At 49.8% G+C, this 17,166-nt stretch overlaps 1 protein-coding gene across 2 annotated transcripts in view; it reads left to right on the top strand.

Annotated features, from left to right (window-relative positions):
- The window catches only part of SMPD1 (sphingomyelin phosphodiesterase 1), a 75,349-nt gene that overhangs the window by 39,004 nt on the left and 19,179 nt on the right, over positions 1 to 17,166 (top strand). The window contains exons 5-6 of one of the 2 annotated variants that reach the window (XM_029601914.1): positions 12,056 to 12,201; positions 12,989 to 13,054. In XM_029601914.1, the coding sequence (XP_029457774.1) occupies positions 12,056 to 12,201; positions 12,989 to 13,047 (205 nt within the window). In that variant the 3' untranslated portion in view covers positions 13,048 to 13,054. The remainder of the gene's footprint in view (positions 1 to 12,055; positions 12,202 to 12,988; positions 13,055 to 17,166) is intronic. The other variant, XM_029601913.1, reaches the window with a different exon arrangement.

Raw genomic sequence — 17,166 nt, 5'->3', positions numbered from 1 at the left:
CTTCGGCAGGGCCCAGTATTTTTCGATCAGGCCGATTGCTTTTGTCTAGCGGCTTGGCTTATGAGAGGAGGCAATTGAGAAAGAAGGGTTACTCGGAGGCGGTTATTACTACCCTCCTACATGCTCGTAAAACCTCTACTTCTGTTACCTACATTCGGGTATGGAAGGTGTTTGACTCATGGTGCCATGGGTTGAATGTGTCCCCGCAGCAGGCCGCCATTAGTCAGATTCTTGCCTTCTTGCAGGACGGCCTAAAGAAAGGTTTGTCGTACAGCTCGTCTAGGTAGCAGTCCTGGGCTGTTTTCGAGGTAAGGTTGATGGTACTTCCATCGCCCTTCACCCGGATGTGGCCAGATTTTTGAAGGGTGTCAAGCACCTAAAGCCGCCGGCACGTTCGATCTGTCCATCATGGAGTTTGAATTTGGTTCTTCGGGGCCTGTGTAGTCCCCCTTTTGAACCTTTGAAGCGAGCGACGCTAAAGGATTTAACACTTAAGATGGTGTTTCTCGTGGCTATCTGCTCAGCTAGAAGAATCTCAGAACTTCAAGCATTGTCCTGTAGGGAGCCTTTCCTGCACATCATTGACTCGGGAGTTTCCCTTCGAACCGTTCCTTCTTTCTTGCCTAAGGTGGTATCGGCTTTTCATGTCAACCAGATGGTTGAATTGCTGGCATTCTCAGATGAGGATAGGAATGCTCATCGGGCGCAGGATCTCAAGAGGCTGGATGTTCGAAGGGTCCTCTTGCGGTACTTGGAAGTTACTAATCCTTTTCGATTGTCTGACCATCTTTTTGTTTTGTGGCGTGGTCCTAAGAAAGGGACTAAAGCTTCTAAGGCTACTATTGCTCGCTTGTTGAAGAACACTATTGCTTCAACTTACATTTGTCACGGGCGTCCCGTTCTGGAGGGGCTTAAGGCACATTCTCTTCAGTCACAAGCGGCATCCTGGGCGGAGAGCGAATGTGTCTCGCCTCAAGAGATTTGCCGGGCAGCTACTTGGAAATCTTTGCACACGTTTGCCAAGCATTACCGCTTGGACGTGTGGGATCCAAAAATGGATTCGTTTGGCAGCAGTGTGCTTTGAGCGTACGTACAGGGAAAGGAAAATTAGTTCTTACCTGTTAATTTTCGTTCCTGTAGTACCAAGGATCAGTCCAGGCGCCCGCCCAGAGGAAGGTGAGTCCTGCTCATCTGTTTGTATTGTTTCTCTTTTACAGATTTCTCAGAACATCTTTTCAGCTACGAGATACTTCTTTTTGTCAACCGTTTATAGTTGTTTCAGAGGTTACTGTTTGACTTGATCTAGTCATTGGTTGTTACCATACGTTACATTCATTCTACTTTGATATCGATTATACTGAGGGATCGCAGGCGGCACACCAGGGTATATGGGGGGTGCCTTTTCAGCTTTTCTCTGACTCCATCTGCTGGACGGGAGGCATAACCCAGCAGTCTGGACTGATCCTTGGTACTACAGGAACGAAAATTAACAGGTAAGAACCAATTTTCCTTTGTCTGTAGGGTCAGACATAGAGGGGGAAGGTGAGAGTGATGGAGGAGCAGGGTTAAGTGAAGGTGAGAGAGGCATCATCAACTAGCAGGTGAGAGGGAAGCTACAAAATGTACCCTGAGGGGCAGGAGGGGCTTCATCAGTAGGTAGGTGGGAGGGATGGGGCAGGAGGGGCATTATCAGATGAGAAGGAGGGGGAGAGGGGTAAAAGGCTGCCGGTGTGGGAGGAGGAGAAAGAGAAGCATAGAATGTGAGGAGCACAAGCTCCAAGTCCATGCACAAGGTCTGAGGTTCTTCAAAGCAACAGCTTCAAGTCCCAGAGAGTTAGGACGCAACCACTTCTCAGCAAATTAAAAGCAAAATAAAAACCATTTACTGATGTGCAAGATGTAGTTAAATCCAGCAGTAAGTGATACATATCCAATGGCAAAATGCAGTACAGTCAGTCCCAAAATATCAGCCAGGGACTTGCTCGGAGAGGTTTCAGCCAGCGCTAGGCCCTCAGGTTTCAGCCACTCCCAGTTCTCTACCTGAATCAACGGCTGAAAGCATAGAAATGATGTCAGAACAAGAGGAAGTGCTGCCTGCAGACTGCGCAGCATGATGGAAAGAGCCACTCTCTGCAGGCTTCCCCAAACCATAAAGAAAACATTTGAGCCTTCTTGAAACTTCGGTGCTCGCTTATGCACTTGTCCTGTGCTTTTTACCTTGTGTGTGCACATCAGTACCCCAGAGCATGGAAGTCTGGCCTCTCACTTCTTGTCTGAATCCAATTCCTCTTTTCCCTCTGCCACCTAAGCAGACAGCAATGTTGCAGGTGCATTTAAGCATTAAGGCTTATCAGTTAAGGATAGATAGCAATCCCATGCCTTCTGCTAAGGGTAGTAACTTCTGCACCAGCAAATTACCTCATTCACATCCTCTAGAGAGCCACAGTGTTTATCCCACGCCCCTTTGAAATCCTTCACAGTTTTAGTCTTCACCACCTCCTCTGGAAGGGCGTTCCAGGCGTCCACCACCCTCTCAGGGAAGAAATACTTCCTGACATTGGTTCTGAGTCTTCCTCCCTGGAGCTTCAAATCGTGACCCCTGGTTCTATTGTTTTCTTTCCAGTGGAAAAGGTTTGACGTTTGTCCATCATTAAAACCTTTCAAGTATCTGAAAGTCTGTATCATATCTCCCCTGCTCCTCCTTTCCTCCAGGGTGTATATACTCAGGTTCTTCAATCTCTCCTCATAAGTCATGCGATGAAGACCCTCCACCTTCCTGGTCGCCCTTCTCTGTACCGCCTCCATCCTGTCTCTGTCTCTTCGGAGATATGGTCTCCAGAACTGAACACAGTACTCCAGGTGAGGTCTCACCAAGGACCTGTACAAGGGGATCATCACTTCCCTTTTCTTACTCGATATTCCTCTCTCTATGCAGCCCAGCATTCTTCTGGCTTTTGCTATCGCCTTGTCGCATTGTTTCACTGACTTCACATCGCTAGACACTATTTATATACCGACAATCTTTTGGTACATCTTATCGGTTTACAGACAAAGTAATGCAGCAACAATCTTTACAGAGAACAAGGAACATTGAGTAAAAAATACAACCGAGGGTAAAGCAAGGAACAGTGGGATGAGCCATCTAAGGGATGCTTAACTGATGGATAAAACACATGTAGAACGGTGATGTGTGATTGTGAGGTATCTTTACAGTGAGCATGGCTGTGAGGCAGGGTGTAAGAGAGGACTGTGGGAGCCGTGAGGCGGAGGGGTCCCTCTCTCTCTCCGTGCACTGCAGCCCTTCCCTCCTCCCCCCTTTGGATAACTGCACCCCAGGTGCAGGACTCTGTCATTCTGCTACAGAGACTGAACTCTTCTAGAGCAGGATGGCATTTTACATACCAACATGAGAAGTGCTGTGCCGGACCAAAGGTCCCTCGGGGTCAGCATCCAGTCTCTGACAGTAACCAATCTGGGTCCCGAGCACCCAGGCAGGATCCACTCCCAGGGATAAGCGCTGGCTTTATGGAGCGTGTTCAGACCTCCCAGGAGTCCTGCTGTGCATGGATTGTGCATTTGTGGGGGAAAAGATACTTTCTCCAACTGTTTTCAATCTGCTGTTACTTTCATGGAGCATCCCCTAGTCTTATTTGAAAGGGTAAACAACCTTTCCTTATTTACCCGACTCTCCAAACTCTCCGATGTCCTCTCAGTCACCTCTGCTCCAAGCATCGTATAAAATGCAGCTCTGAGTGCCCCGGCCTGTTTGGCCTTTCTCCATACGGGAGCTGTGTCCTGCCTTTATCTCTGCCTCTTTCCTAGTTTTGCTTTATCTTATTTGAGATGGGGCACCCAGAACTGCATGCAGTGCTGAAGGTGCACGTGCAGCACTATCTATCCGGAGCTCTTGTCGTACTCATTGTTTCATTGTCTATTGTTTTCCTAATAATTCCTGTTTGTATTATCGAGTGGCCTTCGCTGCACACTGCGCTGAGCATCTCAATATGATATTCTCAAGGTCCTTCTCCTGGGAAGTCATTCCCACTGCAGAACCCGGCATTTTGTACCTGTGCTCAGAATCTTCTCTCCCTTTCTGCATCGCTTTGCACTTTTCCACATTAAATTATTTCACCTGCCATTCAGAAGCCCAGCCTCCCCCTACAGTCGCTCACGGTGCACTGCTCCCTTTTCCAGATCATGTTAAATAGCAGCAGGTCAGAGCCCCGGGGCACTCTCTGCAGCGCTTCCCGAGCAGGGTGCCTGGGCGTGGGGAGCGAGGAGCTGAGGAGAGGAGGAGAGTCCCTCTATAGCGAGGAGCTGGGGAAGAGCAGAAGGTGCAGAGCATCTGCAGGGTGAGGAGCTGGGTCGGGTGGGTGATGCGAGAACGAGAGGCGTGGGTCCAGGGCAAGGCAAGAGAGCCAGCCGGGACTGAAGCCCAGCGAGTGAAAAGTAAACGGAGGCTGTGCCGTCTGCAAGGGGGTGAGAGGAGCCATTCCTGGGTAATGAAGGCCAGCAGCCGGTCTCTGCACACCTGTCTGTCTGTCTGTCTGTGCACTGTATGTAACCAGGTGCTGCAGGGTGGCTGATGCAGCCTTTCCAGACCTGAGGCTCAGGGCAAGCTGTATTCAGGGGCTGTAGATATTTCCCTAACCCCAGCTGTTTTTCGTATGGTAAATGCCCTAACTCAGGGATAACCAAAGATGTTTGAAATATCTCGCATTACATCCGCCCCAGCACCTCACGTATTAGCCTGCAAATGCCTATTGCCCTGAACTACGTAAATCAAATCACTCAGCTTGTAGATAACGTCCCCCAGGAGCCTCAGGACATTAAGGCACATCCCTAGGCTGCCGGAGTACACCCGCCCCCCTCAAAAGTAATAAAAGCCCTGGGGGTCTGCCTGGACTCCCTGTACCCCCACAGAAACACGTTTCAGGCAGAGTGCAAGCCCCAGCCCCCTCCTGTTTCTGGGGGGAAAGGCCCTGATTTTCAGAACTGGTGCTGCCCCGACTTTGCCCTGTGGCTCCCGGCACCACCAGCTGACCTTGAGGGTCAGGGATCCTTCAGTGTGGAAGGGACGTCCGGGGAGTGGACCATCAGGGCAGATTTTTTTCAAACAGAGGGGAGGTCTGGGGGGATGGGGGCTCAGGATTCTGGATTGTGTGGGGCTTGCGTCATATTTGAAAAATGTATCTGTTTTTAAATTTACAACAGGCTGCCTGTGGGGGGGGGGGGGGGGTCTAAGCACACTCCCCGGTGTGGGGGGGGGGGGGGTGTTACTAGTTTTTGGAGGGCCCGACAATCCCAGGGCCACCATTGCCTGTTGTTCAGGGGACTTTCGCCATCACGGTATTTTCTACGGTGGAAAACACCGCGTGGGTCACTTTCTGGGGCTCTCTGACTCCTGCGGGATTCCTTTGCTGCTCCTCCTTCCTTCAGCTGCGTTGCCCGGGCACAAGGAATTAGGAGTGGGAGAAGTGGGATTTGAATGCCGCACCCAGGCCTCTGACCATTAGGCCACGCCCCTACGTGGCCTAATGGTCAGAGGCCAGGGTGCAGGATTTAAGGAAGATGGAAGAGTGGTCGAAGATATGGCAGCTGAGATTCAATGCCAAGAAGTGCAAAGTCATGCATATGGGGAGTGGAAATCCGAATGAACTGTATTCGATGGGGGGAGAAAGGCTGATGTGCACGGAGCAGGAGAGAGACCTTGGGGTGATAGTGTCTAATGATCTGAAGTCGGCGAAACAATGTGACAAGGCGATAGCTAAAGCCAGAAGAATGCTGGGCTGCATAGAGAGAGGAATATCGAGTAAGAAAAGGGAAGTGATTATCCCCTTGTACAGGTCCTTGGTGAGACCTCACCTGGAGTATTGTGTTCAGTTCTGGAGACCGTATCTCCGGAGACAGAGACAAGATGGAGGCAGTCCAGAGAAGGGCGACCAAAAAGGTGGAAGGTCTTCATCAAATGACTTATGAGGAGAGATTGAAGAATCTAAATATGTACACCCTGGAGGAAAGGAGGAGCAGGAGTGATATGATACAGACTTTCAGATACTTGAAAGGTTTTAACGATCCAAAGACAACGACAAACCTTTTCAGAAGGAAAAAAATCAGCAGAACCAGGAGTCACGATTTGAAGCTCCAGGGAGGAAGATTCAGAACCAATGTCAGGAAGTATTTCTTCACGGAGAGGGTGGTGGATGCCTGGAATGCCCTTCCAGAGGAAGTGGTGAAGACCAAAACTGTGAAGGACTTCAAAGGGGCGTGGGATAAACACTGTGGATCCATAAAATCAAGAGGCCGTCAATAAAGAGTGGGTGACTCGCCAGAATGATGGCTACTGCCTGGAGACAATACCCTTATTCAATAAACATACACATGGTTACTGTGACTCCAACATCGCTCTAAGCTACAACAGCAAGAGGAAATGTGGAAAAAAGGATTCACACTCACAAAGCGGGGAGTAGCTGGCTTGTTACGGCGGTTACTACCCCAAACCAAATAAGCCTGATACTTCACTTTCAATGCATATCCAGCATAGCTCTCTGCTTCAACGGCAGGGGAGAAGAAAAACTAATACTTCACGCATATCCAGCATAGCTCCCTGCTTCAACGGCAGGGGAGAAGAAAAACTGATACTTCACGCATATCCAGCATAGCTCTCTGCTTCAACGGCAGGGGAGAAGAAAAACTGATACTTCACACATATCCAGCGTAGCTCTCTGCTTCAACGGCAGGGGAGAAGAAAAACTGATACTTCACGCATATCCAGCATAGCTCTCTGCTTCAAAGGCAGGGGAGAAGAAATACTTCACGCATATCCAGCATAGCTCCCTGCTTCAACGGCAGGGGAGAAGAAAAAAGGATTCGCACTCACAAAGCGGGGAGTAGCTGGCTTGTTACGGCGGTTACTACCCCAAACCAAATAAGCCTGATACTTCACTTTCAATGCATTTCCAGCATAGCTCTCTGCTTTAACGGCAAGGGAGAAGAAAAACTGATACTTCACGCATATCCAGCATAGCTCCCTGCTTCAACGGCAGGGGAGAAGAAAAACTGATACTACACGCATATCCAGCATAGCTCTCTGCTTCAACGGCAGGGGAGAAGAAAAACTGATACTTCACGCATATCCAGCATAGCTCTCTGCTTCAAAGGCAGGGGAGAAGAAATACTTCACGCATATCCAGCATAGCTCCCTGCCTCAACGGCAGGGGAGAAGAAAAACTGATACTTCACGCATATCCAGCATAGCTCTCTGCTTCAACGGCAGGGGAGAAGAAAAAAGGATTCGCACTCACAAAGCGGGGAGTAGCTGGCTTGTTACGGCGGTTACTACCCCAAACTAAATAAGCCTGATACTTCACTTTCAATGCATTTCCAGCATAGCTCTCTGCTTTAATGGCAAGGGAGAAGAAAAACTGATACTTCACGCATATCCAGCATAGCTCCCTGCTTCAACGGCAGGGGAGAAGAAAAACTGATACTACACGCATATCCAGCATAGCTCTCTGCTTCAAAGGCAGGGGAGAAGAAATACTTCACGCATATCCAGCATAGCTCTCTGCTTCAACGGCAGGGGAGAAGAAAAAAGGATTCGCACTCACAAAGCGGGGAGTAGCTGGCTTGTTACGGCAGTTACTACCCCAAACCAAATAAGCCTGATACTTCACTTTCAATGCATTTCCAGCATAGCTCTCTGCTTTAACGGCAAGGGAGAAGAAAAACTGATGCTTCACGCATATCCAGCATAGCTCTCTGCTTCAACGGCAGGGGAGAAGAAAAACAACCAATAAGGGCTGAATAACATATTCTGGGTAAAACAAATAAGCATGGGTGTAGCTTGCTTATTGCGGCGGTTACTACCCCTACTACCCCTAACTAATCAAGCTAGATATTTCACTTGGATGCAGCTCCATCACTGCTCTCTACATTAATGGTGGGGGTGGAAGGGAAATAGAACCAAAGAGCTACGAGAAACAGATAAGTATGAGAAAAAATGTGTGAAGCTTGCTGGGCAGACTGGATGGGCCGTTTGGTCTTCTTCTGCCGTCATTTCTATGTTTCTATGTTACGTGAGTTAGGCTGAGAAGTCACGAGGACACTGCTGCACTGGCGGGCCGATTCAGTAAAGTCCACGGGAGAGCGGGCAAACGCCCACTCTCCTGGGCGCGCAATTCTGTATGCTAATTAGGCCCGGCGGTAGAAACGGGCAAAAGGAGGCGCAAGAGTCACTACCGCGTCCCTAGCGCCTCCTTTTTGACAGGAGCAGCGGCTGTCAGTGGGTTTGACAACCGCCGACCGACTTCAAATTTTTTTTTTATTTTTTTTTTTTACTTTTGGAAAGTGTCGGGACCTCCGACTTAATATCGCCATGATCTTAAGTCAGAGGGTGCACAGAAAAGTAGTTTTTACCTTTGGGTAGGCGCTAATTTCTGAAAGCAAAATGTGCGGTCTGGCTGCACATTTTACTTTCTGTGTCGCGCGGGAATAACTAATAGGGCCATTAACATGCATTTGCATGTTGCAGGCGCTATTAGGTTTGGGGGATTGGACACGCGTTTTCGGCCCCTTACTGAATAAGGGGTAACGCTAGCGCGTCAAACGCGCAACCAATGGCGCGTCCAATTGTGGAGTGCACTGTAGTGTATCGGCCTGTGGGATAGGTCCATGTCTCCTCCCCTCCCTCCCCTTTACTGACAAATCTGGAAATCAGCCTGGTGGGGTTTCAGGGCTTCCCCGAGGAGGCACTAGATGGCGCACTTGCTCTTTGTGTTATTAGGCCCGTGTGGCAGAGTTTGAGCTCAGAAGTGCATGCTCTTGTTGGCATGGCGTTGTTTTCTGTGAGTGTCATTAAGAGGCCAAGAGGAATGGCTAGTGGTGGGGGAGGGGAGGCATTTACGTAGCCTTTCACTTAGGAAGATGTTATGTGTGGGATGTTTCTAAAATTTTAATTTTTCCTTATACTGGGAAGATTCCAGGCAAGTGTTTCAAGGGACGGTCCCAGTGGGAGCGGGATAGCGTGCGAGTGGCATGAGTGGCAGTAGCCAATGAGAGAGGGACCGACCTTTGCAAAGGGCCGGTCACTGATGGAGGACCTCATGGAGTGAGACCATCGGGAGGCTCCAGGCCAGTGTGTGTGAAAGGAGAACCACATGTGAGCGGGGAGCATTGAAATATCACCTGAATGAGAGGACATTGGCAGTGCACAGAGAAGAGGTTTGAGCTTGGAGATTGAACGCGATCACAAATCTTCACAGGGGCCCAACTTCATACAAATTGTCTCGTTTCTCTTCTATTCTCCCCCTTCCCAAGAGGGCTCTTGGTCAAAATCCTCCCCTCTCTCACACAAATGTACTCCTGCTTTAGAAACTGTTCAGATTTCTGACATCCCACGTCAAGAGCAGCTCCAGGGACAGGTGGTAACGCCTAAGATGGAACCTAACATCGTGTAACTAGAACAAGGGTTATTTTTCCCTATATGCATCACCTTGCACTTGTCCACATTAAATTTCATCTGCCATTTGGATGCCCAATCTTCGTCTTGCAAGGTCCTCCTATAATGTATCACAATCTGCTTGAGATTTAACTACTCTGAATAATTTTGTATCATCCGCAAATTTGATAACCTCACTCGTCTTATTCCTTTCCAGATCATTTATAAATATGGAAAGGGGAGAAATGAGTGAGCTGATCAAATATGCAGAAGACATAATTATTTCAAGTTCTTAAAATCTTGAGTGCTGTGAACAAGTAAATGCAATTGGTTGTTTATTTTTTCAAAAAATAAAGTCCAATATTCACTAAGCCAATGAGCCAATTAATTATCCAGCAAAACAGAAAGATTGGGCATCCAAATGGCAGATGAAATTTAATGTGGACAAGTGCAAGGTGTTGCATATAGGGAAAAATAACCCTTGCTGTAGTTACACGATGTTAGGTTCCATATTAGGTGCTACAACCCAAGAAAAAGATCTAGGCATCATAGTGGATAACACATTGAAATTGTCGGCTCAGTGTGCTGCGGCAGTCAAGAAAGCAAACAGAATGTTGGGAATTATTAGGAAGGGAATGGTGAATAAAACGGAAAATGTCATAATGCCTCTGTATCGCTCCATGGTGAGACTGCACCTTGAATACTGTGTACAATTCTGGTCGCCGCATCTCAAAAAAGATATAGTTGACTCGCGCCTCAGGACCCAAAGCTTGTCCTCTTCATCCGTAGGAGCTGGGAGACAGGGCCGCGCAGCCGGCGCCGGGACCCATCGGGGTAAGACCTCTTAAGTTCTCGCCCCTACCACCGATAATCGCCATTTATCCAAATATTGGCCTGTGGTTTTGAATAAATTGTATTGAGAAAAGATACAAAGAGGCCTTGGAAACCATAGTGATGGAGGGTTTCAAAAAGAATAGTCCAGTTCACCCTGTCAAATGCCTTTTCGGCGAAGCTTACAAGAAGAAAGTTTAATTTATCTTTTTTCAAAAAAGCTATGGAGGCCAAGAAGCGTTGGACATTGGTCACTGCTTGCCGCCCCCGGACAAATCCCACCTGAGAGAGAAAGATAAGTTTGTACATAAAAGAAGCCAGGCAGTCTGCCATGATCTTGGCCATTAACTTCAAATCGCAGTTAATAAGAGAAATGGGCCTGTAGGAGCCCGGAGATTCAGGGTTTCGCCCCGATTTAGGGAGGACTATAGTTGTAGCTCTATTCGCTTGCCATGTCTGGAAGTCAGCTGATGCCAATGTGCCATATACCTGCTGTATAGAGGGACTGACTTGATCGGAAAGAATCTTGTAAATCTCATTCGTAAGGCCGTCGGGACCAGGGGATTTACCTAGAGCTGTAGATTTAATTGCCATTTCCAGTTCAAGTTTACCCATCGGAGCATTTAGGAGTTGTAAATCTGACTCATGTACCATAGGAAGCTTCAGTTTGGAAAGATAGGTTTGTATGTCCGGGTGGCTGCACAGGTCAGCTGTATAAAGCTGTTGATAGTAGTCAGTGAATATTGCACCAATATCTTTGGTCGAGGTTTTTAGCTGACCCTTAATGTCTCGTAAGCCCTTAGGTGATTATTTATTTATATTCTAGTTTTTGTCACTTCAAAGCAGATTACATTCAGGTACTGTAGGTATTTTCTTGTCCCCAGAGGGCTCACAGTCTGCGTTTGTATCTGAGGCAATGGAGAGTAAGGCGATTTGCCCAAGGTCAGAAAGAGCGCCAGTAAGATTTGAACCCTGGTTTCCCTGGTTCATAGCCCACTGCTCCAACCACCAGGCTACGCCTCCACCTAGGTGCGATATCTGATGTAGAGGGTATGGAGGATGGGGAGGGGTGATATATCTGATGGTGGGATATGGAGGATGGGGAGGGGGTGATATATCTGATGGTGGGATATGGAGGATGGGGAGGGGGTGATATATCTGATGGTGGGATATGGAGGATGGGGAGGGGTGATATATCTGATGGTGGGATATGGAGGATGGGGAGGGGTGATATATCTGATGGTGGGATATGGAGGATGGGGAGGGGTGATATATCTGATGGTGGGATATGGAGGATGGGGAGGGGGTGATATATCTGATGGTGGGATATGGAGGATGGGGAGGGGGTGATATATCTGATGGTGGGATATGGAGGATGGGGAGGGGGTGATATATCTGATGGTGGGATATGGAGGATGGGGAGGGGGTGATATATCTGATGTGGGATATGGAGGATGGGGAGGGGTGATATATCTGATGGTGGGATATGGAGGATGGGGAGGGGGTGATATATCTGATGGTGGGATATGGAGGATGGGGAGGGGTGATATATCTGATGGTGGGATATGGAGGATGGGGAGGGGGTGATATATCTGATGGTGGGATATGGAGGATGGGGAGGGGTGATATATCTGATGGTGGGATATGGAGGATGGGGAGGGGTGATATATCTGATGGTGGGATATGGAGGATGGGGGAGTGTAGCTGGGGGACAGCTCCCTGCTTTCTGTCTGTTAGGGGTCTCATTGCTGATTTCGCGTCTCTGCTCTTCTTTGCTCCCTGCAGGTATGAGAGCACCGTCTCTGCCCAGTTCTTTGGTCACACTCACGTGGACGAGTTTGAGATGTTTTATGATGAAGAGACCCTAACCCGCCCCGTGTCCGTGGCCTTCCTCTCCCCAAGTGTGACCACTTACATCCACCTGAACCCCGGTGAGCTGATCTCCTGCAGGTTCTGCCCAGCCCCTCTGCCCCCGCTGCCATCTCGTCCCCTCTGACTCCCTGTAACCATTCCCCATTTCTAGCAACAGTGAGGTACGGGTGGAAGCAGGGGACCCCAGGGGGCGCCCGGACGCTGAGCCAGGTCTCATCTTCAGAATCGCTGGATCATCTCGGGTCCCAGGTCCCAGTCACATCCAGAACTTGTGCTACCGAGAAACTGCTGCTGCTCAGTTTTCTCCCACCTACACTCCCCCTGTCCCTCCTTCCCCTCCTAATGCCACTGTCACTCAGACCCAGCTCGCACCTGCACTCTTTCCTTTCCTCCCTCCACCAGCGCTTCTCCCTTCCTCGCTGCACCCCTCCCAGTGTCACCACTGTTCAGACACCCTCCTCCCATCCACCTTCTTTCCCTCACCGCTCAGCTCGGTCTCCTACCTGCATTGCATCCCTCCCACTTCCAGCTCCAGTTTCACCTTCTGTATAACCCGACCAGTGCCACTGGGGCCCAGCTCCACCTTTCCTGCCTGCTCTCTCCATCCCTCCCTCCAGATACCACCACTCATCACCATGACTCCTCGCTAGCGCTACGCTGTCTTCTGGGTTGAAACCAGCTCAGTTTCTCTGGCAAGTAAGCAGGTTTCCTAGCTTTTAGAGTCCAAAATGTTAAAATAAGCACTTAAAATTGGTTTGTACAGCTATAGGCCCTGGAGTGACTCTGACCTTGCGAGATTTTCCCTGCATGACCTTCACTGTGGGACTTTGTTCAATATTTTTACAGCAGCTCATTACAAAACTGTAATGCAGATAAAACCAGAGCGAGGAGCACGTTTGCAGTGACTTTAAGGTAAATAAGGACCCAATCCCAGGCTGTAACCATTACATGCATCCCTCCATGGGCAGCCCACTTCTTAATCTCTCCTCTCTTCTTTTTGCCTGAATCGTCTCTCCCATTACTGCCGCTGCTCATCTCCCCATCTCCCCTCCTCCTTCCCGATGCTGCAGCTCCCCGTCCCCCATCCTCTCTCCCCATGCCGGAGCTCCCCGTCTCCCATCCTCTCTCCCCATGCCGGAGCTCCCTGTCTCCCCTCCTCCCTCCCGATGCCGGAGCTCCCCGTCTCCCATCCTCTCTCCCCATGCCAGAGCTCCCCGTCTCCCCTCCTCCCTCCCGACGCCGGAGCTCCCCGTCTCCCCTCCTCCCTCCCGACGCCGGAGCTCCCCGTCTCCCCTCCTCCCTCCCGATGCTGAAGCTCCCCATCTCCCATCCTCTCTCCCGATGCTGGAGCTCCCCATCTCCCATCCTCCCTCCCGATGCTGGAGCTTTTAACCATGCCGGTAATTGTTTTGCCTTCTTTCCACCTTTCTTAATGTGTGGAATACATCTGGACTGTGCTTCTAGAATGGTATTTTTTAACAATGACCACGCCTCTTGGACATTTTTTACTTTTCTCATGAAAGTTTAGCATGAGAGCCATGGATTTGCTTACTGCCCCCCTTCCAGTCGTTAATTCAAATGTTATCATATTATGATCACTATTGCCAACCGGCCCCACCACCGTTACCTCTCTCACCAAATCCTGTGCTCCACTGAGAATTAGATCTAAAATTGCTCCCTTTCTCGTCGGTTCCTGAACCAATTGCTCCATGAAGCTACCATTTATTCCATCCAGGAACGTTATCTCTCTAGCGTGACCCAATGATACATTTACCCAGTCTATATTGGGGTAATTGAAGTCTCCCATTATTACTGCACTACCAATTTGGTTAGCTTCCCTAATTTCTCTTAGCATTTCACTGTCCGTCTCACCATCTTGACCAGGTGGATGGTAGTATACCCCTATCACTATAGTCTTCCCCGACACACAAGGGATTTCTACCCATAAAGATTCAATTTTGTATTTAGTCTCATGCAGGATGTTTATCCTGTTGGACTCTATGCCATCCCGGACATAAAGCGCCACACCTCCTCCCGACTGCTCCTCTCTGTCATTGCGATATAATTTGTACCCTGGTATAGCACTGTCCCATTGGTTATCCTCTTTCCACCATGTCTCTGAGATGCAGTCTAACTTCAGTTAGTCAGCCAGAGTGACTCACTGCTCCCTTGATTAACAAATGTTGATACCTAATCAAACCAAATCACACTACCTCAACACCTTTCCAAGGTGAGTAACTGAGCTGAACTATTCAACTTTTTACTTAGGTGTACACTGCTCCTAGCTTATTTCTAGCTTCTGGCTACATTTTTTTTTTTTTTTAAATACAAGTACTCCGTTTTGCTTACTAGCTGCCTTACAGACTTTTAAAAATAAAACACACTAACTACTGCTTACTAGCTGCCTTATTGACTATTTAAAAATACAAACAGTCTAACTTGTTTATTCAGTCTTACTGACTATTAAAAGCACAAACACACTAAATAATATTCCCAAATAGTTAACTTTGCCCCAATACTTTTAAGAAAGACAATGTCCCAAGCAAAAACTTACTGATTCCTTTCAGCCACAAGCAAGGTGATCCTCTCCTCTCAGTGTTCCCACTGGAATGCCTCCCGATGCTGCCTCTGCTCAGCTCCCCATCTCCCATCCTCTCTCCCGATGCTGCCTCTGCTCAGCTCCCCATCTCCCCTCCTCCCTCCCGATGCTGCCTCTGCTCAGCTCCCCATCTCCCCTCCTCCCTCCCGATGCTGCCTCTGCTCAGCTCCCCATCTCCCATCCTCCCTCCCGATGCTGCCTCTGCTCAGCTCCCCATCTCCCATCCTCCCTCCCGATGCTGCCTCTGCTCAGCTCCCCATCTCCCATCCTCCCTCCCAATGCTGCCTCTGCTCAGCTCCCCATCTCCCATCCTCTCTCCCGATGCTGCCTCTGCTCAGCTCCCTTCCTCTCTCCCGATGCTGCCTCTGCTCAGCTCCCCATCTCCCATCCTCCCTCCCGATGCTGCCTCTGCTCAGCTCCCCATCTCCCATCCTCTCTCCCGATGCTGCCTCTGCTCAGCTCCCTTCCTCTCTCCCGATGCTGCAGCTCCCCATCTCCCATCCTCCCTCCCGATGCTCAGCTCCCCATCTCCCCTCCTCCCTCCCGATGCTGCCTCTGCTCAGCTCCCCATCTCCCCATCTCCCCTCCTCCCTCCCGATGCTGCCTCTGCTCAGCTCCCCATCTCCCATCCTCCCTCCCGATGCTGCCTCTGCTCAGCTCCCCATCTCCCCTCCTCCCTCCCGATGCTCAGCTCCCCATCTCCCCTCCTCCCTCCTGATGCTGCCTCTGCTCAGCTCCCCATCTCCCATCCTCCCTCCCGATGCTGCCTCTGCTCAGCTCCCCATCTCCCCTCCTTCCTCCCGATGCTGCCTCTGCTCAGCTCCCCATCTCCCCTCCTCCCGCCCGATGCTCAGCTCCCCATCTCCCCTCCTCCCTCCCGATGCTCAGCTCCCCATCTCCCCTCCTCCCTCCTGATGCTGCCTCTGCTCAGCTCCCCATCTCCCCTCCTCCCGCCCGATGCTCAGCTCCCCATCTCCCCATCTCCCCTCCTCCCTCCCCCCTCCCAATGCTCAGCTCCCCATCTCCCCTCCTCCCTCCTGATGCTGCCTCTGCTCAGCTCCCCATCTCCCCTCCTCCCTCCCGATGCTCAGCTCCCCATCTCCCCTCCTCCCTCCCGATGCTCAGCTCCCCATCTCCCCTCCTCCCTCCCGATGCTGCCTGTGCTCAGCTCCCCGTCTCCCCTCATTTCTGATGCTGCCACAGCACCAGCTCTCAGCAGTGCTGGGACCAGTTTATTCTGTACCCAGTCCGATATTTGGAATCAGACCCCCCCTCTTGAGGTAGCAGTGGCTTTTCCAGCACAGCACTTTCTTCTTTGGCAGGAATGGCACAGCTGCCCCTCTGGTGGCAATAGCCCTCCATCTCTCCCCCCCCTTACCCAGCATCTCCATCCTTTTCATCCTCCATCGCTTGTTGAGCATCACCCCCTCTACTCTCCCTACTCTGCTCTGTCCCTGCATCACCCCCCACTCCCGCACACACACCCTCCCCAACCCTCTGCTCAGGAGGAGTCCCTACTTTGGCTCTCCCCTTTATCTCCCAAGCTGTGGCAGCCCCTATACTACTTCTGAACATTTCTATGGTGCTACACAACATACACAGCACTGTACAATCCTACAAAAAAAGACAGTCCCTGCTCAATAGAGCTTACAATATGATAAGAGAAATATTCAGAACAAGAGACTTGATTAAAAGAAAAGAAAGTTACAAGACTAAAAGCAGACAATCAGGCATAAGATTTAAAAGCTATTTCAAAAAGGTGGGGCTTTAGAGGGGATTGAAATATAGAAGAAAGGGAGCAGGACACATCAGCTCAGGAAGACTATTCCTAGCACAGGGTGCAGCCAGACGGAGTCTGGAATTGGCAATAGAGGAGAAGGGGACAGATAGGAGTGACGTATCTGATGAGCAGTGTGCACAGAGGAGGAGTTAGAGAGACATAAGTGAGGAGAGGAAGTGAGGAGCTGCAGAGTGAGAGTATTGTTAGGTGAGAAAGAGGAGCTTGAACTATATGCAGGAGCGGATAGGGAGCCAATGCTGTGACTTCAGAAGAGGGGTTATGTGAGTGCAGCAACTTTGTTGAAAGATAAGTCGTGCAGCTGAATTTAGGACAGATTGTAGGGGAGAGAGATGGATCACTGGGAGACCTGTGAGGAGCAGGATTTAATAGTGTAAGAGGAGGAGATGAGAGAGAGGAAAGGGTTCTGGTATGGGTGTAGTGATTTTGGTGAAAGATAAGTCATGCAGCTGAATTTAGGACAGATTGCAGGGAGAGAGATGGATCACTGGGAGACCTGTGAGGAGCAGGATGTAATAGTGTAAGAGGAGGAGATGAGAGAGGAAAGCGTTCTGGTATGGCTGTAGTGACTTTGGTGAAAGATAAGTCGTGCAGCTGAATTTAGGACAGATTGCAGGGGAGAGAGAT

This window comes from Rhinatrema bivittatum, chromosome 5, assembly GCF_901001135.1.
Source record: "Rhinatrema bivittatum chromosome 5, aRhiBiv1.1, whole genome shotgun sequence".
Classification (NCBI taxonomy): Eukaryota; Metazoa; Chordata; class Amphibia; order Gymnophiona; family Rhinatrematidae; genus Rhinatrema; species Rhinatrema bivittatum.
The sequence above is the reverse complement of the archived record's forward strand: the minus strand, read 5'-3'. Positions and strand labels throughout refer to the sequence as shown.